The 22,826-nt window shown below is 43.7% G+C and overlaps 3 protein-coding genes across 4 annotated transcripts; 1 reads left to right on the forward strand and 2 right to left on the reverse strand.

Moving 5' to 3' along the window:
- Nucleotides 1-1,331: 1,331 nt before the first annotated feature.
- LOC134224573 (mitochondrial inner membrane protease subunit 1) lies at nt 1,332-2,426 on the reverse strand. The gene is made up of 2 exons (XM_062703985.1): nt 2,175-2,426; nt 1,332-2,101 (listed from the first exon to the last, which is right to left on the reverse strand). The coding sequence occupies exons 1-2, from the start codon at nt 2,274-2,276 to the stop codon at nt 1,523-1,525; spliced, it is 681 nt and encodes a 226-aa protein (XP_062559969.1). The 5' UTR covers nt 2,277-2,426; the 3' UTR covers nt 1,332-1,522.
- Nucleotides 2,427-2,563: 137 nt separating this feature from the next.
- LOC134224565 (DNA polymerase alpha subunit B) lies at nt 2,564-4,992 on the reverse strand. Of its 2 annotated transcripts, XR_009982980.1 has the most exons (2): nt 2,841-4,992; nt 2,564-2,779 (listed from the first exon to the last, which is right to left on the reverse strand). XR_009982980.1 is itself a non-coding variant. In XM_062703969.1 (1 exon), exon 1 carries the CDS (start codon nt 4,837-4,839, stop codon nt 2,944-2,946), a length of 1,896 nt encoding a protein of 631 aa, XP_062559953.1. In that variant the 5' UTR covers nt 4,840-4,992; the 3' UTR covers nt 2,822-2,943. The 2 variants fall into 2 exon arrangements, 1 of the variants encoding a protein (XP_062559953.1); XM_062703969.1 differs by lacking the exon at nt 2,564-2,779 and having other exon boundaries at nt 2,822-4,992.
- Nucleotides 4,993-15,067: 10,075 nt separating this feature from the next.
- LOC134224582 (ubiquitin conjugation factor E4 A) lies at nt 15,068-19,263 on the forward strand. The gene is made up of 4 exons (XM_062703994.1): nt 15,068-16,083; nt 16,221-17,172; nt 17,340-18,307; nt 18,372-19,263. The coding sequence occupies exons 1-4, from the start codon at nt 15,339-15,341 to the stop codon at nt 18,746-18,748; spliced, it is 3,042 nt and encodes a 1,013-aa protein (XP_062559978.1). The 5' UTR covers nt 15,068-15,338; the 3' UTR covers nt 18,749-19,263.
- The last annotated feature ends 3,563 nt before the right edge of the window (nt 19,264-22,826 follow it).

Below are 22,826 nucleotides of genomic sequence, written 5' to 3' on the forward strand. Positions count from 1 at the left end.
ACACAAACATACAAACATTGAGTTTTATATATCTCGGGTACTTATTCAAAAGGACGTATGTGATTTTGTAAACAAAGATGCATACGTCGATTTGTCAAATATGATGGCACTCCTACGCAAACCAACACAACGAACATGTAGCCGAAACCTCCCCTACCTGTATGTGGCGATGGTTTGCGTGGGAGTGCTATCAGATTGCAGAAATCAACGTTTAAATTTTTGTTTACAAAATCACATACGTCACATACGTTGAATAAGTATCCGAGATATATAGATAGCTAATAGCTATATGTATTCGGCTTTGCTAGGGACTGAAAAGTAAATTATTCAATTAAAATGTCCAATGCTGTAGCACAAAACCCACAGAGGTAGATCTACCGCTCATAGAATTGTTCCTTTGTATCAATCTATTTTTATATATTTGTTTGGCCCTTCTACCTTTTCAATAAACATCTTCCAAAAATAGAGAATAAGTGTACCAAATCTGGTTGTAATTTATCCTGGGAGTTACACTGAATTGCTCATTTTTTAAAGACAACCCTTCCCCATAACTTCCCTTTTTCCCCAATGACCCTCCCACCTCCTTTGTTATCTTCTCCTTGGGATAGAAAATGTGTACACCAATTTTGGTTGAAATCGGTCCTGGGAGTTAGGTGTTACACTGAATTGCTCTTTTCTAAATACAACCCTTCCCCTTACCATCCCTTTTTCCCAATGATCATACCACCCTTTGTTATTTTCTCCTTAGGATAGAGAATGTGTACCAAATTTGGATGAAATCGGTCCAGGGGTTCAAAAGATACACTGAATTGCTTGTTTTCTGAACAATACCCTCCCCCAGCCCCTCCCTCTTTACCAAATTACACTTCCATATGATCGACTACTCTTAGTGAATATGTGTACAAAATTTGGTTGATATGGGTACTGGGGGTTGGGAGTTACACTGAATTGCTCGTTTTATAAAGACAACCCTCCCCCATACCCTCCCTTTTTTACAATGACCGCCCCACCCGCTTTGTTATCTTTTGTTTAGGGTAGAGAATGTTTGTATCAAATTTGGTTGAAATCGGTGCAGGGGTTCAGAATTTACTCTGAATTACCCGTTTTCTGAACCATACCCTCCCTCCAGACCCTCCCCTTTCAAAGATTACACTCTCATATGGTTGTCTCCTTATATTGAATATGTGTACAAAATTTGATTGAAATCGGCCCTAGGAGATGCAAGTTACACATAATTGTTCGTTTTCTAAACAAAACCCCTCCCCCTTTTCTAAATGACCCTCCCACCCCCTTTGTCAACTTCCCCTGAGGATAGAGAACGTGTGTACCAAATTTGGTTGAATTCGGCCAAGTGGTTCAGAAGTAGTTAGCGAACATACATACATAGATTGATTTTTATATATATAGATAACTCTAAAATCTAAGCCTTTACATAAACACCTCAAACGCAATGATCCACACTCAGCACCGAAATTTTTACAATTCCAGATTTTTTTCTATTACCGATATTACCTAACATATCCTACAAAAATACCTTGAACTCAGTTAACGGCCACACTCTACAAATTGCTCTACTCTTAACTAATCCTATCGGAACCGGTCCGTAATTGCGGGAATCAGAACTATTATGCACATTGTCGCCCTCAATCCATAGGTGACCCCTCGGAACAATCACAATACTGGTTTTTAATTCCGGGTGCGGAACCGACTGTTCCACATCCACAGTTCGGCTATCGCCAGGCACACCTCCGGCACCAACCGAGCCGGAAACGAAATCCGCTTTTGGGCGCAATTTTTGTTCAACCCCCATCGACCTGCTGTCGCTGCCACCACTGTTGGTTGGTTTCTCCGGCGAAGCTGGAACGACTGAGGTATAAATGGTGTAGGTGTTCGACAGAGGATTCAGGTTGAACGACGCTTTTGTCATTATCCGATCGCCCGGCATTCCCACAACCCGCTTGCACACGTGCTGCACCGGATTGGTGGGACTTTTAGTGATTATGATATCACCCCTCTGCAGGTGGTTGAGCCTTGGGCTGACTCGATCTGTGACGAGAATGTTGTTGGTGTACAGCGTCGGTTCCATCGATGGACCGACACACTGTAACAAAAAAAAAAAAGCATAAAATTAGTCTCACCCACTCACATTACATAATTACACGTCTCGCTCTCACCACAACGAAGTCTCCTAAGTACTCGAACGTACAGTGGGTGATGCACCCGTACTGCACAACATAGCCGCATATTCCGACCACTTTCGACAGGAACTTGAACATCGTGGCAGCCACAGCCGTTGGAAATCACTAATATATTGTTGGGGAGTATTATCCTGGTATTATCAGTCCATTGTTCTGTGGAATCTATTGAACAACTTCAGGCGATTGTTCGGTTGAGCCTTGAGCACTACAAGCCGAATATCAGCTGAATTTGACAGATTCGTTGTTTTCATTGTTAATGTTGCATTCTCTTCTCTGTTCAACACATGCGCAGGTAGCATACCCTTAATACTTATCTAGACAAAGCCAATGAAACTATCTTTTAAATGGATCGTTGTGCAGTTTAATAAATTTAAACAAAATTTAATTTTCAGATTACGGTGAGATCTGGATCCATGCTTCACAGGCAGATATGTTGGTTGAAGTACGATCGAAAAAATCATTTTCTAGTTTACTATCATAAAGTTTTTTTTTTAATTGTTGTCTCGTCTCTGTGCATTGGCGTTATCACATTGTGGTTTTCATCTGGTTGCTTGTTCATATTTACATATTATTGATATTCGCTAAAATAAATACAAAGGACATTTTCAATCAAATGAATCCCCTTTTTTCACCAGATCATACATTTTTATTACGCTCATTAACATTAGAAAAACGGATTTCAGTTCGTTGGTGTTGCGTTCACAAGGTTCGTTTTCATTAGCTTTTATGAAAGACCGCTCATTCCTCACGACTTCACTACCTGACACGTGACGTAGTTGAATGGCGCAGCAGTTTCCGATTCCGGTGGATGGACCACCACTCGCGCAAACGTTCCCTCTCCACTGTCCTGATCCGACAGGCGACCCGGATTGATGCAGACGCACCCATGGCAATCCCGGATGTAGCACTTCAGATCGCCCGGACAGATCATCATGTTGGGTACCCGCGAGAGTTTGCCGAATGCCTGCAGAAGGTCCAGGTCCAAGGGAACGTGCTCCGGAGGCGGGCACAGCGGATAGAATGTCTTATGATGGAACATGTAGCTAAAGGCACGCTTGATTTTGTCGCCTCGCGGATCCCTACTCAGCTCGGCATCGGATAAATCTTTGATGATATCCGCTGTCGTGATTCCGATTTTAAGCCCGTTAATCGACACCACACAAGGGTCCGGTAGAAAGCGTAGGTTCGGGAAATAGCTCCTGATTTTATACGGGAACGAAGGATACACGAACATGGACATGATGTCGTCATGGTTGGACACGACCAGAACTTGTGTGCTTGGCGGGACAGAGCTCATGATATTCATCATTAGCTTCTCAAAATAATTTTCATATGTTTCGGCGATCGTTTCAAACAAGGGATTGCTGCTACTTCCAAATGGACCGGTCAAAATCAACACATCCGGGCAATTATTGCTGCAGTATGCTAACAAATCTGATAACTTCTCATACGCAAGATCTTCTTTATATGTAAATGGACCAGACGCAATAACCATGTTGAGTTCGCTTTTGATCTTCATCGGTGCTCGCGGAGGTTCCAATTGTCGCTCGAAGTGAATGTTTTGAACTTCAAACATCTTTCCTCGTGGGTTTACCCCTTCCAAAACGACAATTTCACCCGGGAACATTGACCAAGTTTTCATTCGGCTGAAATCCAAATTTGTGAGCCGCAGGGTCATCTCGTCGAAATCTACAATTGCCACGTCCTTTCTATGGTCCAGACTTACAATTCTTCCCATCACACTTACGACATCCGTACTGGGATAGTCCACGTGATGAATGGTAACTGCTTCTATTAAGCTTGATTCACGATCATCTTTCTGGATTTCGGATTCCTCTTGCTCACTGGAATTTTGAGTGGATTGAGTTTGCTTTTCTTCACGTCGAAGTTCGGCTAGCCTCAGGCAAATCTGGCTGCCACCCTCATATACTCGATCTCCAAGGATGAGGGCTCGTTCGTAGCTCGAATCAAACATGTACTTGCACTCATCACTCAAATACTTATCCAATCCTGAAGTTCCTGCTGCTAAATTCTTGTCAGACAGCTGAATCTCTATAGTGACCGGTTTGCGTCGGTCGTTGACGACCGATGACCAACTGACTTGTTTCAACAGCTGACCATTTCCGAAGGTGTATACGACGTTACCGGAGTTATTGGGGCCCTCCTGACTTTGTGACCTACTCGCTATTGGCTGGTAACTTGCCGGAGAGAAATGGGTCAGCCGTGAGACTGATTTCTTCTGCTTAGGTGTCACACATCCGTACGAACCCAACACTTCGTTTGCCGCAGAATCCAGTTCCACATTTTTGTAAATCACCAATCCATCCTGGCCTCTATCGTTACCCAGCGATTCCCGTGGGCCATTGTGGACATTTTTTACCAAAAGCGGCGGAGCTGGTGCCGTCTGTTTTACTCGTGCTTTATTGGCAAACTCGTGTGACTCCATGTCACGAAGGTAGTCCAACGTTGGCTCCGCTCCACTCAGCTTAGAAACACTGTAGGCCATCCATGTGTCCACGAAATCGCCGGAATTATCAATTCCGTTGCGGGTGCATATTTCGATACACCTTTTTATCACATCCGCGGAAGGTTCAATGCCGAACTCCTCGAAACACTCCACTAGGCTTTCATGCGACACCATTTCTGCACTGTTTTGACTGTTTGTGTTGATATTTTATTTCGTTTTCACTGCAAAAATTGCAAAATTTTTAAAGTTTTATAAGCAAACTGCATAAGAAATACAAAACACTCTTGTGAAGGTGCTTTCCGAGACTGACTGAGCGCGCCAAAACAGAGAAAAATGAGAAAACTTCAAAACAAGCGAACTACACTGATCAAAAATTGACAGCTATAATTAAATCTACCAAGGCTGGTATGCAGTACACACGAATGGGTACTTTTTGGTAATGCTGCAAATTTTACCCATTTTCGGTCTTTTTATTACACTAATAAAAATCAACTCATTTGGAGAATTAAACTTAAAAGTGACAGTTCGAGAATTAAAAAATCACCCCGTTATAAGAAAGGCTGGTGCTACCCAGCAATTCCAATAGGACATCGATGGAAAATGATTCGATATCTGTTAAAAGTAATCTTGCTCTGCGAGCAGGGTTATTTGATAATTATTGAAATATCACTTTTAAGTTTAATTTCAGTTTAATTATCCAATTGAGACAGACCCTTAGGGTCTGTCTCATTTGGAGAATTAAACTTAAAAGTGACAGTTCGAAAATTAAAAAATCACCCCGTTATGAGAATGGCTGGTGCTACCCAGCAATTCCAATAGGACATCGATGGAAAATGATTCGATATCTGTCAAATAATTAATCTTGCTCTGCGAGCAGGGTTATTTGGTAATTATTAAAATGTCACTTTTAAGTTTAATTTCAGTTTAATTATCCAATTGAGACAGATCCTTAATAACTATCCCGCATAGAAATAAATTGTAGACTGAATGGGTAAAATTATAAGTAGTTGTCCATTCCGCATGTAATCATTATAAGCTGTACGATTTATGTGCAATGATAAGATTCATATATATTTATCGAGTTAATCATACATAATTATTGACAGATTAAACATGTGATAGTAATGATTACTAGAATGGGAAATGAAAAATAATATGTGCACACTCAAAAAAATCGTTGGTAAAATTGAGAGAATCGTTGGAAAAATTAAGAAAATGAGTTCTAGAGTGCTTTGAAAATAGGTCGTATGTGCAAAAGAGAGTCTCTCTTTGCATCTATTCTCTTTCGATTATTACGAAACTATACAAAAGTTTACTTCGAATTTCTTGGCAGATATCCAAAGATAATAGCTTTGTCTATCATGCTGAAGTGGAAATGTAGCAAAGCATCCAAAACTAGCCGATATATTAGCGAAAGAGAGCGTGATCAAAGAGAATCTCTCGTTTGCACATACGACCTATTCTCAAAGCAATCTAGAGTTGGTGATTTTCAGTAGAAAGTTTTGAACTGTTAAAGTTACCAATGCAAAAACCACAGACAAACAGACATAACACATTGAACATTGACTCATCAAATTCATCGTCGTTAAAACACTAACGACATCTGTAGATTTCAGTTAGTTGGGCAAATCACGAACCAGATGGCGGTAGTGAGCAAACGTCAAACTCGAGCAAAAACGATGCGCGCGCCACGAGTGATCGATTGGCCAACTAATGATTATTTGAATTGACCAGTAAATCAGTAAACGATGGAAATTTGACGAGTGTTATGTCTGTTTGTCTGTGCAAAAACTGTGATTCGGCAAGAACCAATAGTTTGTCAAAACAAAAGTTTTCTTCTCAAAATGAGATGTAGTTTTCTATTTGTATTAACTAGTGATGCTTTCAAAACAACAGGATTTATTAGCTTTGAATTTAAGTTAGTATTGTTAATACAATTAATAAATGAAATAAACAAATTTTCAAAATTAAACATGTTGTTTACTTTATTTTTTCCTTGTATTGAGTAAGTGATCGTTCGCTAATTGGGGCACGACCTCACCCCAACTAGCGAATGCCGTTCGCTAATTGGAGCGGTTTGACAAGCGTCAATGTTGTTTACTTTTTGCATTGAACAAAAGAAAATTTTACGCGCCAGAAAATATCGATCCCGCCAAACACGGAAACAAAACGTCAACGCGTTTTTGACATCACATTCTGACGTTTAGCCAAGCGTTTAGCTGCGTTTTAATTGGGTTTCGCCCCAATTAGCGAACCCCCAACTAAAAAGCACCCCAACTAGAAAAAACCCAATAAGCGAACGTTCACTGTAGAACATATTAAAATTCCACCATTTCATCCTCAGTCGAACGGACAAGCCGAGCGGTTCGTCGATACATTGAAAAGGGCGTTTACAAAAATGGATGTGATGCAATTGAAGAGGCACTTCAAACGTTTCTGTTCACGTACAGATACACTCCAAACAAATATATTGAAGATTCAAAATCACCTGCCGAAGCGATGCTTGGAAGAAAAATCAAAATGAATTTGGACCATCTAAAACAACAACAACTCAAGTCGTTTCAGGTTAATCACCAGCAAAATTACCAATTTAATAGATCTCATGGAGCCAAAGAAAGGATGTTTGCTGCCGGTGATGAAGTATACGCAGAAATTCATATACGCAATAAACGATGGAAACGATGGAAAGATAATCGAAAAAAAGGAAGTGTGACGTACAACGTGTTTCTTGACGACGTGAGAAGAAGAGGACTAATCGGATCGCATACAAACCAACTAAGGCACAGACATGTTAGCAACACAATTATGGCGGAGGAAGAACAGTTACCAATATTAACGCTTTTGAATGAATTCGGAGTGTTTGAAACAGAAGTCGAAATCAGTCAACAGAATCTAGAAAATGAACCGCTGCTTTCTGGACTCAGTGTATATCCAACGGAACAATTATTGACAACTCCCGAAGTACGAGTCAACCAATCAACTGGACTTGGACATGTGGATGCATTAGAAGCCTCTGATGTTCCACCGAATACTCCGGATGGACCAAGAGAAACTGCCCAAATTAATTTAAACATCCCAGACACACCAACTCCAGTTTCCATTGTAAGGGAATCAACATCAAGAACACGAAGGTTTCCAGCATTTTTTAAGGATTACAATCTTTTCTAAGTGGGAGATGTTAGCAGGCCAAACTTAAGGCCTAGAACATCATAGCAATCTATGTTACTTTGACACTAAAAATAAAAAGCATTCTTGTTTTCACCTCAGTCCAATCAAGACGTTATTTGTCCAGATCTCTGACTGTCCCATATGTATATAACACCTTAATCAACCCAAAATAGAGAATATTGAATTTACTCAAATTTGGGTTATACTCCATTGCACAGTGACGTCACGCACGACTTTTGACAGGTACTGGTCCTGTTGTTTACAGACGACTTTATTTTAATTTTGAGAATCTTCTATGATTCTTTGGATTTTCTGATCGATAATTACCTAAACTTATCGATAATTACCAATATTTGAATGCGGAATGTACAGAATGTCTTCAACATCGTGCAATATGCAGATTTAATTTGGATAAAAAAAATTCTAAGTCCGAAACGTAAACAACAGGACCAGTACCTGTCAAAATAGTGAGGTTAGGTTTTCCGCGCGCAATGACCTATTGGGCTGAGCAACCTCGGTGAGGTGTTTGCATCTTGCTCTACACTGAGGAAAATGTGCATATTGAACATAAATGCCCGGCACATAGAATATGACCAGTTACTTTTGCACATGTGAAACATGTGCATCACTATTGAATTCTCGTCTGTACCATTATCATAACTTTTATGTGCGATGGTATTGAAAGATATTCGATGCCTTATAAGTTTGAAGATGTTGCTGAGAAGCTTTTATCTATAAGATAAACTAATAAAATTCGTAACGCTTGATTTGGGGTAGCAGAAAAACAAACTGTATTCATAATTTCTTTATTATAACAAGCGATTTCAGATTAAGATGTTCTTTTCACATATATGTCACATAATATCACATAATACACTCGAATCGCAAAAAAATGTAGCAAAAACCGAAATATTTTTTCTTTGGTTATTCGTCTTTTTGATGAAGATGCATTATGTTAATTCGGCATTGCCAATAAGCGAACAGGTTCCGTGGTCAAAGCGTCGTGATTTTCCGGTCCGAGTTCCTGGTGGGACTGCATACAAACTCTGTTGGGGTTACGTAACATGCGGAAGACATTGCGATAGATCTCGTTTCTATAACACGCTTCTCGTTCAACAATAATGGTTATTCTTGCGAACTGGATACAAGAGATTTTATATCAGTGACTGTAGAAAGTATGTTCAAAGAGTCACTTACCTTATAACGATGAAAAATATTAGTTTTTGTGAATATTTCAGACGGTTTTTCCTTGCACTAAGTTGGTTTCTTTGTTTTTCACTCGTGATGGAATTTCGGTGGGAAGCTCGGTTGGAAGGTGAGTTGACACGAGCTTTTTTTAATTTCCCCGTTATATATTGCGCATAAGCCCCAAAATTTTATTCCCACCTTTGGGTTTCCGCGCCGAGCACTCAGCGCCAGACTCGGCGACAAGGAGATAGTCGTCAAGTTGGTACTCCTGATTTTTTGACAACTGATGTCGATTGGTTGTGTGAGTGCACCGGTGTCAAAAAATAGAGCTTTTAGCTGAAAAATTAATTGTCAAATGCACATTTTGACAGTAATATAGATGTATGAGTGAAGAAAATGTGTAAATGCTCTATCGCGGAAGCAGTCGTTGAAGACAAGTGTCAATGATTTCAGTGACGAAACGAAAAGTTTCAATGCAAAAAGCAATAATTTATGTGCGGGAATTTATAACCTAAGTTTATTAACCATTGCACATAAAATTACTAAGATCCAATAATGCAAATATATAGGTTCTCACATACTTAGTAAGAACTGCATTTGAATTAGGAAACCTGTGGCTATTTTGAATTCTATGCGGTTTTCGCACATAAAATTTATCAGTCAATTAATTTGAGTGTAGTTTTAATAGCAATCATGGGAAAGAAAGGGAAAACTACCCAAATTTGGGTAAATTTTCTCTGCGATATTCTCATGAGTGCGTATATTGCCGATTTCACCAATTTGAAGAGTTATGTGTAGATTGTGATTTGCCCGCTTCTTTTTCTCACACTCACTCTCATTTCGGGTTGATCGATTTTTGTTACTGAAATTTATCCAATTATAACCCATTACTCGTTGGTCACATGTAAGCGTGTACACTATATCGATTCCCGCCATGATTTGACGTCTATTTGTTTTCAGATTGAGCACTCACACACAAATATTATACACGGAAAATTAAACTTTTTTGAGTGTATTGAGTGTGAGAAAAAGATGACCCGCATAATTACAAACTGTACATGGATATTTTCCCGTGCGGTCGACAACAGTATCCTTTACTGTCTGCAGTGGTGATCTCCAGGTGTACCGATACGGGAGGCTGTGTTGGAAGTAGGTGCTGCGAATGGCCATATTCTTGGAGGCGGCGAAATCAATTAGTCGTAGGCCGTTTTCGTTCGTCAGCCGGTGAGCGCTGAACTTTCCAATAGTCGGTCTAAACTCCTGCTCTTGGCCAACCTGAGCGTTCAAGTCTCCTATGATGATTTTGACGTCGTGGCTTGGGCAGCTGTCGTACTCACGTTCCAGCTGCGCGTAGAATGCGTCCTTATCATCATCATTGCTTCCGGAGTGTGGGCTATGGACGTTGATTATGCTGAAGTTGAAGAACCGGCCTTTGATCCTCAACTTGCACATTCTTTCATTGATCGGCCACCACCCGATCACGCGCCTTTGCATATCGCCCATCACTATGAAAGCTGTTCCCAGCTCGTGTGTGTTGCCGCAGCTCTGGTAGATGGTATGATTACCTCTAAACGTTCGCACCGTTGATCCCTTCCAACAAACCTCCTGCAGCGCTACGATGCCGAATCCACGGTCCTTGAGCACATCGGCGAGTATGCGTGTGCTCCCGATGAAGTTGAGAGATTTGCAGTTCCACGAACCGAGTTTCCAATCGCTAGTCCCTTTTCGTCGCAGTGGTCTTCGCCGATGGTTCCGGTCCGTACTCTCTTGTTGATTGTTCGTTGCTTAAGATTTTTAAAGGCTGGCTTGCAGGGCCTGACACCAAACCCCCTAAATTTCCGGAGGACCATTCCTCCTTATTTCCGGTGGACCATGGTGCACAGTTTCACTTAGAGTCCCTCGCTGGCACTCGGACGATGATCAGCCGCCCCTAACATGGAGAACAGACGCTGTTGTGAGCCGATCCTGACATGGAGAACAGACGCTCAATAAGATTTGCACCTCCGGAGAGGAGCAAACCCCCCCTTCCCTGTCAGCATACGACCATTTCCCACCGGGGTTGGTTACCCGATCTTCCCTAAGGTTGCTCGTATCCCGGCCAGCACCGCGGGGAGGTAGGGATAGGAGTTGCTGGGTAAGAGGCTAAGGACCGCGAGATGGGGTCTATTTTATTCCTTCAGGTACGCGAAGTACCAATGGTACGCTTTACCCAGCATTTGCCGTGCCAAACCTGGAGATCACCACTGCAGACAGAATCACAAATCGACCACGTTCTGATTGATGGACGGCACTTCTCCGACATCATCGACGTCAGGACATATCATGGCGCTAACATCGACTCTGACCACTATCTGGTGATGGTTAAACTGCGTCCAAAACTATCCGTCATCAACAATGTTCGGTACCGACGACCGCCGCGGTACGACCTAGAGCGACTGAAGCAACCTGATGTCGCCACTGCATACGCGCAGCATCTCGAGGCAGCGTTGCCGGAAGAGGGTGAGCTCGATGGGGCCCCTCTTGAGGACTGCTGGAATACAGTCAAAGCAGCCATTAACGACGCAGCGGAGAACAACGTCGGGTATATGGGTCGAAGTCGACGGAACGATTGGTTCGACGAAGAGTGCAGACAGATTCTGGAGGAGAAGGACGCAGCGCGGGCGGTCGCGCTGCAGCAAGGTACCCGGCAGAACGTGGAACGTTATAGACGGAAGCGGAGACAGCAGACCCGCCTTTTTCAGGAGAAGAAACGCCGCCTGGAAGAAGCGGAGTGCTAGGAGATGGAACAGCTGTGCCGTTCTCAAGATACACGCAAGTTCTATCAGAAGCTCAACGCATCCCGCAAAGGCTTCGTGCCGCGAGCCGAAATGTGCCGGGATAAGGATGGGAGCATCTTGACGGACGAACGTGTGGTGATCGAAAGGTGGAAGCAGCACTACGAGGAACATCTGAATGGCGCTGAGAGTACAGGCAGTGAAAGTCAAGGCAGCGGAGGAGATGACAACGTCAGTTCAGCGGACGATGGAAGCCAACCAGCCCCACCTTGAGGGAAGTTAAGGATGCCATTCAACAGCTAAAGACCAATAAAACAGCTGGTAAGGATGGTATCGGAGCTGAGCTCATCAAGATGGGCCCGGAAAAGCTGGCCACTTGCCTGCACAAACTGATAGTCAGAATCTGGGAAACCGAACAGCTACCGGAGGAGTGGAAGGAAGGGGTTATATGCCCCATCTACAAGAAAGGCGACAAACTGGAGTGTGAGAACTTTCGAGCGATCACCATCCTTAATGCCGCCTACAAAGTGATATCCCAGATCATCTTCCGTCGTCTGTCACCATTAGTGAACGAATTCGTGGGAAGTTATCAAGCCGGCTTCGTTGACGGCCGCTCGACAACGGACCAGATCTTTACTGTACGGCAAATCCTTCAAAAATGCCGTGAATACCAGGTCCCAACGCACCATCTGTTCGTTGATTTCAAGGCGGCATACGATAGTATAGACCGCGTAGAGCTATGGAAAATTATGGACGAGAACAGCTTCCCTGCGAAGCTTACCAGACTGATCAAAGTAACGGTGGATGGTGTGCAAAACTGTGTGAAGATTTCGGGCGAACACTCCAGTTCGTTCGAATCGCACCGGGGACTAAGACAAGGTGATGGACTTTCGTGCCTGTTGTTCAACATTGCGCTAGAAGGTGTCATGCGGAGAGCCGGGTGTAACAGCCGGGGTACGATTTTCAATAGATCCAGTCAATTTATTTGCTTCGCGGATGACATGGACATTGTCGGCCGAACATTTGCAAAGGTGGCAGAACTGTACACCCGCCTGAAACGTGAAGCAACAAAAGTTGGACTGGTGGTGAATGCGTCAAAGACAAAGTACATGCTTGTGGGCGGAACCGAGCGCGACAGGGCCCGCCTGGGAAGCAGTGTTACGATAGACGGGGATACCTTCGAGGTGGTCGAGGAATTCGTCTACCTCGGATCCTTGCTAACGGCTGACAACAACGTTAGCCGTGAAATACGAAGGCGCATCATCAGTGGAAGTCGGGCCTACTACGGGCTCCAGAAGAAACTGCGGTTTCGCCACCGCACCAAATGTGTCATGTACAAGACGCTTATAAGACCGGTTGTCCTCTACGGACATGAAACATGGACAATGCTCGAGGAGGACTTGCAAGCACTCGGAGTATTCGAGAGACGGATGCTTAGGACCATCTTTGGCGGTGTGCAAGAAGACGGTGTGTGGCGGCGAAGAATGAACCATGAGCTCGCCCAACTCTACGGCGAACCCAGTATCCAGAAGGTAGCTAAAGCCGGAAGGGTACGATGGGCAGGACATGTTGCAAGAATGCCGGACAGCAACCCTGCAAAGATGGTGTTCGCTTCCGATCCGGCAGGTACGAGACGGCGTGGAGCGCAGCGAGCGAGATGGGCAGACCAGGTGCAGAACGACTTGGCGAGCGTGGGGCGTATCCGAGGATGGAGAGATGCGGCCTCGAACCGTGTATTGTGGCGTCAAATTGTTGATTCAGTGTTATCTGTTTAAGGCCAGTATCGACTTAAAAAGTAGAGAGGTTACGGAATTTTGTTCAATATTACCAAGAGGAATTTTGACAACTGATCTGCATGGAGCAAATTGTCACCTTTACTTACGGAATAATCGAGCAGAATATTTTTCCGAAAGTAAAGTGACAGCTCCCATTACTTTGCGTGGGAACCTTACAAATGCCAATTTGGTTTTTTGTTCTTTTCATGTGGATACTGCTGTAAGAATTTTGTTTCGATTCTTTACTTTTCCGATTCAGTGAACGGAATTTAACATGTGATTGAGATAGAAAAAGAAATTTCTTTTGAACACGATACCAACCTTTAAATGTTAACTAAATAAATGAAAAGTGAAAATCCTTTACTGTTGACAACTCTAAATGAACAATGTCATATAAAGTTTTAACGTTTAAAAGTTTAAAAGTTTAATATGTTGAATGGGTTGTTAAGTTATGTCACCATAAAAAATCGTCAGTTTTCGCGTGCAAAATTTTCGCTCAACAGTATGATAAAATGTTGACATATAATGCAGGAAATAAAGAACATTTTTGAGACAACATGTTATATGTTGACATTTAGTGATGATGTCGAGCAGTTATGGTTGAATCGATCGAAAAGTATTCGATAACCGCAACGTAAACTGTGAAGCTGTATCTTACATCGTAATAATGATTCTGAGCATATAACATGTTGTTTTTTATTATGCGGGGACTGTGAGAAAAAAAATCTCGCAGAACTCTTATAAAGTGCAAAGTATTGTATATGTTGACTACGATTTGATAAATTACATCTTCGACCTAAATCCACAATATATATATAATATTGTGGATTTAGTCGAAGGATGGATTCCAATGAATTTTTGCCTTGGGTTGTTTCAAATCACCGTTCAAATCTAGGGATAATGTCCATGCATTCGACTGATGCAGATGCTGTTACAAACATTTTAATTATTGGTTGATATGAAGCTGTGTAATTGTGAATTCATAATACTTTGCACAATGCATTTGCAATATGTGTTTACATTTCATTAAATCACATTTTTCGTCTATCGAATGTGTTAATAAATATTTCTAACTGTCTTGCAAATATTTTCACTTGCAAAAGCTTAGTATTCTACCCTTCGACACGTCGCGACGCCTAGCCGAGCTCAGAGGCGGCAGCAAAAGCACGTGGGTAAGCTGTCAAAACTAATCAAAACAAACAGCGATGAAAGTGCGGGAACAGTGCAAGCATCTTCCGTATGCGTTATGCCAATGCGAGCAGTGAACAAAAAATGTCAATTCAAAAGGCATGTCGTGTTGCTCTCCCACTCTTTCATCGACCGACAATTTCAACGTCGATTAGATGGACCGGCGATTTCAAACCGTCGGGTCCAGTCTTGAATTCAACGTACAATATATTGAACTCAAAGTTTGGGTTGATTTATCTGTCTGTGCAGGTAGAAACGATTGAGTGTGTATACGTAATATTTGATTGACCCCGAAATGTCATCCCATGACAGTTCATCTGATTTTGTGTTCATAATTTTTCCAACTCATCTCTTCGTTAATGGTTCTGAAATCAAGGAAATCAGTCAATGGAAAAAATATTGTGAATTTTTCGACTTTTCTGGGGTTAAAATGAAAATCTTCAAGTGAATTAGTGGTTTAGAATGTGCAGTGTGAAACAAAACGAGATAAGTCGATAAAATCAGCACAAGCTATATTGAGGCAGTTCCAGCGTATTCGTTTCTGTTTCCTGGTAGGTCAGTAGAATAATTTCTTTCAATAATGGACGATAGCCAGGGGAATCCGCTGGACACCAAAATAAATACCCTCATCGAGAAGGTGTTTTTCATCACCTTGAACAAGAATCCTCCGAAGAGTGTCCATGCTGGGCCCCAAATGGTCTACATGGAGGAAGTGGCCCAAGGTTGCGGAGAGTCATGTTTGCTCAATTTGGAACTGCTGGAGCAGGCGTTGTTTGAGAGAATTATCCTGTTTAATCCGTCAGACTACCTTATTCCCAACAATGTAACAACGGCGGAAACGGAGGATGTAGCCCAAACGAAGGTACTTCTTTATCTTTATGGGTGCTACGTCAGAAATCAGGAGCTGATTAACTCGAACGAATCCCTTACGGTGGACACAAGCCAAAAGATGCGGTCCCTGATATTGAGGAACGCCTGCACTTCGCTGAAGCAGCCGGACATGTTCGAAGGGCAAAATCTGGCGAATCAGATCCTGGACATATTTAAGCTGGGTGACGAAAATCAAACCCTAAAGGAACGGTTCGTTTCGGAAGCGGTGAAGGAGGTGTTTGCCGATTGCGATTCCGAGCAGGAAGCGTTCGATGCTCTGAGGGCGGTTTTTAATCCGGCGTTCGTGGAGGTGGTTAGATCGTTGAGGAGTGCCTCGATTGTCAGTATGGAGCGCTGGATTATGCCGTTCCTGCAGGTGTTTGTCAGCGACAAAAGCAACCCGCAGCTCGGTCATCTGTTTTTGGATTTCACGAGCCCTCCGGCTGGAGCAGAAGGTAATATTTGTTCATCCATTCCGAGATTTTAATTGCGATTGTTAGATAAATATTAGTCAATCAGGAAATTCAAAATTAGTTTTATTTTAAATCTGAAAATCAATTATAAATCAAATTTAATATCTAAATCTTTATAGGAATCAAATATTCGGAGTCGATATTGGGCCAGCTGCTATCGTTGTCGATTATGCCACGCAACCACAATGGGCCGTATGAGTTCTTTGAGAATCCGTTGCATACACCCCGTTCGGCTTACGATAACCTGGCCGCAACACTGTGGAACAGTACGAAGATTCATTTAGAGGCGATGCATACCTTCGTGAAAGGATTTTTGCTGCTCGGTGGGGATGTTCGCAGCAAAATGCTGAATTGGATTGGAACATGTCTGCACGCCAATGTCCCACGAGGCCAAATCTGGAATACACATCAAATGCAGAGTATCTTCGGAAACATGACAACGGCGCCGGATTCGTTTAGCGTGAATCTTGCCGGAGTGCTGCTACGATTGTGCCAACCACTGTTGAAGCCCCAACTGAAGGTTATGATCGTGGATCCGACGTATTGTTCGGTGAAGGAATCCGACAAGAGTGCCAAAGGTGTCCATATGAGTGATACTGAGAAGGAGACCTGCTTGTTACCAGTCGAAGAAGACGAAGAACGCTTGGAATCGGATAAGTACAACTTCGTGACGGAATGCTTCTTCATGACCCACAAGGCAATTGATCTCGGCTTTCGTGTTTGCATCGAGAAATTCTTTCGAGTGAATCGGGAGCTTCGTCGACTCCAGGAAACCTACCAGGATGCGCTGGCGGGCGCTATGTCGGGAGGCTCAGCCGACGTGTCCGACAACATCATAAATATGTTGTCAACTCAAACGCAACAATTCTTGTGTCTGCATAATCTGCTCCGCGAACCTACGACCGATTTGCTGCTGCTTCAGTTCTACGAAGCTTCCTCGATTTGGCTGTCCCAGCTGGCTTCTCGGGATGCAACGAAGATCGATGCACTGGACAAGGCTAAAGGATTCGCTCCTCAAACTGTAGATGAAGTAAAGTTACCGCTCAGCAATGGAATTTCCAAAGTTTTGAAGTAAGTAGCGGCATATTTGCTCTGTTTTGAAACAAATAGGAGTTGCATATTTTTCTTGAAATTAGAAAGCGTACACAAGAAGTTTCTATCTTACGCCGACTAACCAACAATTCCCGAATTTTTTTTATGATATTTGACTGACGAACGCATTCCGTTCCTATTTACAGATGCATTCCAGAGTACATTATGGAAAACATCGTAGGATATCTGCAATTCTCCCGACATTTTGATAGTCAACCCCTTCGCGTGGACGTAGATGCTCAGAATAACATCTTTACCATGATCCTGGTGTTCATGGGATCATCTGAGCGCATTAGAAATCCTCACCTGCGGGCTCGGCTGGCCGAAGGTCTGGAAAGTTTGCTTCCTAAAGAATCAGAAGGATTCAGTTTCAGTGCCGCGCTTTTCTCCAATCACGCGCATCGCTTGGAAATCATTCCCAATCTGTTACGAGTTTTCGTGAGTATCGAAATGACCGGCCAGAGCGTTCAATTTGAACAGAAGTTCAACTATCGCCGTCCGATGTACGCAATTATGGATTATCTGTGGAAAATTGACGAACAGAAGCAATGCTTCCGAACGCTCGAACGGGACGCCATCCGAAACATCGAAGCCGAAGACCCGCCCATTTTCCTACGCTTCATCAACCTTCTGATCAACGATGCCATTTTCCTGCTCGACGACTCGCTCAGCAATTTGCAGCAGATCCGGCAACTGCAGGCGGCCGAGGATGCCGGAGAATGGGCCAGCCTCCCGGCAAACGAACGCCAACAGAACATGAGCAATCTCAGACATCTGGGAATGCACGCACGGTATGACAACATCCTCGGTCGGGACACCATCAACATCCTGCAGTTGCTCACGTCGGAAACGAAGGAAATATTCTGCCACTCGTCGATGGTTGATCGGGTGGCGGCAATGTTGAACTACTTCTTGTTGAACCTTACCGGACCGAAGAAGGGCAACTTCAAGGTGAAAGACAAACGCGAGTACGAGTTCGATCCGGCGCATACGGTGCTGGAGATCTGCCGAATCTACACAAATTTGCAGGAGTGTGATGCTTTCTGCTTGGCGGTGTCGCAGGATGGGCGGTCCTACAGTCCCAAACTGTTCGAATACGCCGAACAGGTCTTAAGTGAGTATCCTTTCAATGACCTAAAAAGTAAAATGTTTAAATTTTACTTTTATTTATCCCACAGCACGCATCGGCGGTGGCCAGCTGATCGGCGAAATCCAGGAGTTCTCCACCCGCGTTCAACAGCTGGAGAAACAACAGAAGATCGACGAGGAGGCCCTGATGGATCCTCCGGACGAGTTCCTGGATCCGATCATGTCCTCACTGATGATGGATCCGGTCATTTTGCCCAGCTCGCGGATAACTGTCGATCGGTCCACCATTGCGCGGCATCTGCTGTCGGATCAATCCGATCCGTTCAATCGGTCTCCCCTCACGATGGATCAGGTCAAACGGGACGTTGAACTGAAGGACAAAATCGATACCTGGGTTAAGGCGAAACGGGAGGAGCACGCGGCCAAAATGAGCATGGAGGAAGCCAAACCGACGACACCGGAGTAGGGAAAGCAAGTCACTCGACATGTTGCGGAGATTCTGTAGGCGGACTTATCGTAACAGGCGCAATAGGTGTTTGTGTTTCCAAGAAAATTTGTTTAGTTAATTGAACGTAGTATCATACCAGTGATAAATGATATCAATGGAACCAGAATTGTCCGAATAGTCTTTTTGCTACCAACTATCTCGAAACGGTTTTACATAAATAACCCCAAAAATATTGAACAGCGCCACTGTATCATACCGCGATAGATTTATTCATCAACTAAAGAGTGTCGTACTACAAAAAAATCTAAACTAGATTAATTGGCTATCGCCGACGTAAAACGTGGAATGCGTTTATTAGTAAACATCTATTTAATAGCTAAATAAAGGTTTATTTTTACCATATTCAGTTACTTTCGAATGTCTGTCTAGCTTTACACCGGGCTTAGGATATAGAAAACGGAAAGACATGTGTAGTGGTTTTAGTATGAATAATAATATAATTGGATTGATTATTTAAATGACATACAATGAAATTTTATTTCACAATTAATTTAGAACGAAAGCCTATTTTTTAAATAACATGGATTCGAACCATCTATTAGCAGGGTGGGTACTATGCTATTTATTTACAGACACTGAACACTGCAGATGATCGAATACCGAAAGTATTTTCTTTTGCTAAGTTTATTTGCCAATGATCTATTACATGCATTGTAAAGGAAACAACAAGCAACTAAGCTTTTTGGAAAAAGGCCTTCATGTCTCTCAAATGAAAGCTTCCGAACCATTAGATTCTAGATTTTAGTTCAGAATTATATTATTCAACATTTCGTTCCGATCCGGTAGATTACATTGAAGATTTTTAAAATTTGTTCATTCCACGTTTAGTCCTTATGATGTTTTTGACTCTTTGGTACACTGTACTGGTCGTGGTGGACAGGAATCAAGTTGTGGCGATTCGAACCGATAGGATAAGGATCGGAGATGTTTATCACTAAAAATATAATATTTTATTTCCGACGATATTGTCTACCGTGGATGCACCATATTTGACGCAGCTAAGAAAATTTTAAAAAGAATCGGAATTCTGCATAACGAGCTTTGTACTATTATAGAATGTGTACAAATAATGAAACTTCGAAATATAAGTTTATTTCTTAGTTTTGCCTTTCGCAAAACTCAGCTCGACGAATTGAAGTGATGTATGCATGTATGTGTGTGTACAAAAAAAAAATGTGAGACACACTTTTTTGTACTTAACCTTACCCGATTTGTTTGTAACAGATTGCATTCGACGCGAAATCATTCCTTATTTTTTGCTATTGAAAATTGGCCCAATCGGCCATTGCGTTCCGGAGTTATTAAAAAAAAAACATTGTATTTTTCTCCATTTTTTTCAAGGGTCCCCTTGGAAAAAAAAATTTCAAAATCGATTTTTTTTAAATACTGCTGCAATGCATTCAAATGAACGCAAATAAATGTGAATTGATGGAAATAACTGAATCTATTTCCTTAAGGATTCAAAGTGCTCGAATGCGTGAAATATTAAAAAATGACAGTACGATACGGAAGCAACGAGTGGTGTGCCCCCGAAAACGCGAGCACTTTAAAACTGGATTCCGTCAGGAGTGACCTTAAAGTGCAACTTTTGATAGAAGGCTCGGAGACCCATAGTGTTATATACCAATCGACTCAGCTCGACGAATTGAGGTGATGTCTGAATGTGTGCATGTATTTTTTTTTTAGAGTGATGAAGGCAAATCTGCAAACAGACACCTGAAATTATCACTCAGGGTGTGGGGATGGCGGAAGGCCGACCCACTAAACCCACCCAAGTAACGGAAGGAACGGAACTACCTTCCAATACTACTTCTGGAGGATAGGCAGTACTAAACGTACTCCTCCCAAAACGACACTTCTGAGCCCTTTGGCTCCCTTGTTTGTGCCAGTAAGCACACAATAGCCTTGAGCCCTTAAGCACTCTTTTCCTTGTGCCATCCAGCACATCGGGGAGTCCACTAGCGGTGGAAGCTCCTCAGATACCGACGACCCGCATCAGCTCTGCTCACTTTCTCCCTTCAACGGGTGACCGGACGAGTGCCGAGGTCAGACCAAAGATTCCGGGTGGAGATAGCTTCCGGTTCAGTGGTGCCCTGACGATCCAGATCCGGTGCATTCGCGCGCCACGATCTACTCAACTGGTCCCCGGCGATGGACCTAGCCTACTCCGATTAACCGATTTCCCATGCACTGAGCTATTCGGCTTTTTGCTTAACCGTTGAGCCATTCAGCTCCCGCCTTAGCCGCGAACTACTCGGATAGTCCCCGGCGGTGGGTCAATCCTACTCCGACGGAGAGTTCCCCGACGTCGGAAGCTCCCCCGTAACCGACGACCCGTCGCTACGGGTGACCGGACGAGTGCCGAGGTCGATCCAAAGATTCCGGGTGGAGATAACTTCCGGTTCGATGGTGCCCCGACGACCCGAAGCCGGTGCATTCGCACGCCACGGTCTACTCAGCTGGTCCCCGGCGGCGGGCCTAGCCTACTCCGATAACCGAGTTTTGATTCCCTTGAGCCATTTAGCTCCTACCTTATTCATTGAACCATTTAGCTCATGCTTCGGTCGCGATCGCGAACGACTCGGATAGTCCCCGACGGCGAATCTAAACCTACTCTGACGAGAAGTTCCCCGAAAGCGGGAGCTCCTCCGAAACCGGCCGTTTCGCCACGTTCCCATTCAACATTGACATATATATTCACGACTTCCGTGGCGGAGTATTCATGGACCGCTTTCCGCGATGGCGGCCTGCTGCTGCTTCATGCGCCAACTTCGTTGTAGCATGTCGGCTATCCTGGACGTCACCCTTGCGACCGCTGTCCACTGTTCTGGGTTCTGGCACATTCTTCTGACTATGTTATCGGTGGTAGTGTCCATTCCACATGCCTCCAATATCGCACTCCTCTCCGTTTCGAACCGGGGACACGTAAACAGGATGTGTTCAGCCGTTTCTGTCACGTCTGGGCATTGCGGGCAGGCGGGAGAAGTCGCGTGTTCGAACCTGTGCAGGTACCACCTGAAGCATCCGTGGCCTGTTAAGTACTGGGCCAAGCCAAAGTTTAGCTCTCCATGAGGTCTGCTAATCCATGCAGACACACTTGGGACTATGCGATGGGTCCACCTTCCCTTAGTCGAGTTGTCCCATTCCCTCTGCCATTTGGCTACCGTCTCTTCCTTGATATTCCTTCGAGCATTACGTGTGCCCCTGAGGGCGTAGCACTCTTCGTCTTCCTCCACCACCAGTTTGATAGGCATCATGTCCGCGAGTACACATGCCGCCTCGCGAGATACGGTGCGGTATGCGCTGATGACTCTGAAGCACATTATCCTATGCGTACTCTCCAGCTTTCGCACGTTGCAGTTCACGCTCAGCGCCGACACCCTGACTGGACCTCCATATCGCAGTATTGAAACCGCATCGCTTGCCAGCAACCTACGTTTGCTGGAGCACACTCTAGAGCTGTTCGCCATCATCCTCGATAGTGCCGCTATCGCCGCACGCTTGCAGATGTAGTCGACATGACTTTTAAAACTTAACTTATCGTCGAGCATCACCCCCAATTGTTTCAGAGATCTCATGGAGGTGATGTTGCAACCACCTACTCTAATTGTCACCTCCTGCACCGACTTCCGATTGTTAACGACTATCATCTCCGTTTTATGATACGATAGCTGTAGCTTCTTGCTGCGCAACCATTCCTCCACTAGACTGATTGAATAGGCTGCGGTCAATTCGACCTCCTCGATGGATTCTCCGTACACGGTCATGGCTACGTCATCGGCGAATCCCACTAACTTGACTCCTGGCGGGAGCTTCAACCTCAGTACGCCATCGTACATCACGTTCCACAGCAATGGACCCAGAATTGATCCCTGTGGGACACCTGCCGTGATTGGGGCGCTAGCCAAGCCTTCTTCTGTTTCGTAGATCAATATTCGATTCTGAAAGCAGCTTCCCAGAATCTTGTACAGCCCTACCGGTACTCTCAGCCGAAGCAACGAGTTCGCGATCTCCATCCAGCACGCACTGTGGAATG

This window comes from Armigeres subalbatus, chromosome 1, assembly GCF_024139115.2.
Source record: "Armigeres subalbatus isolate Guangzhou_Male chromosome 1, GZ_Asu_2, whole genome shotgun sequence".
Lineage (NCBI taxonomy): Eukaryota > Metazoa > Arthropoda > Insecta > Diptera > Culicidae > Armigeres > Armigeres subalbatus.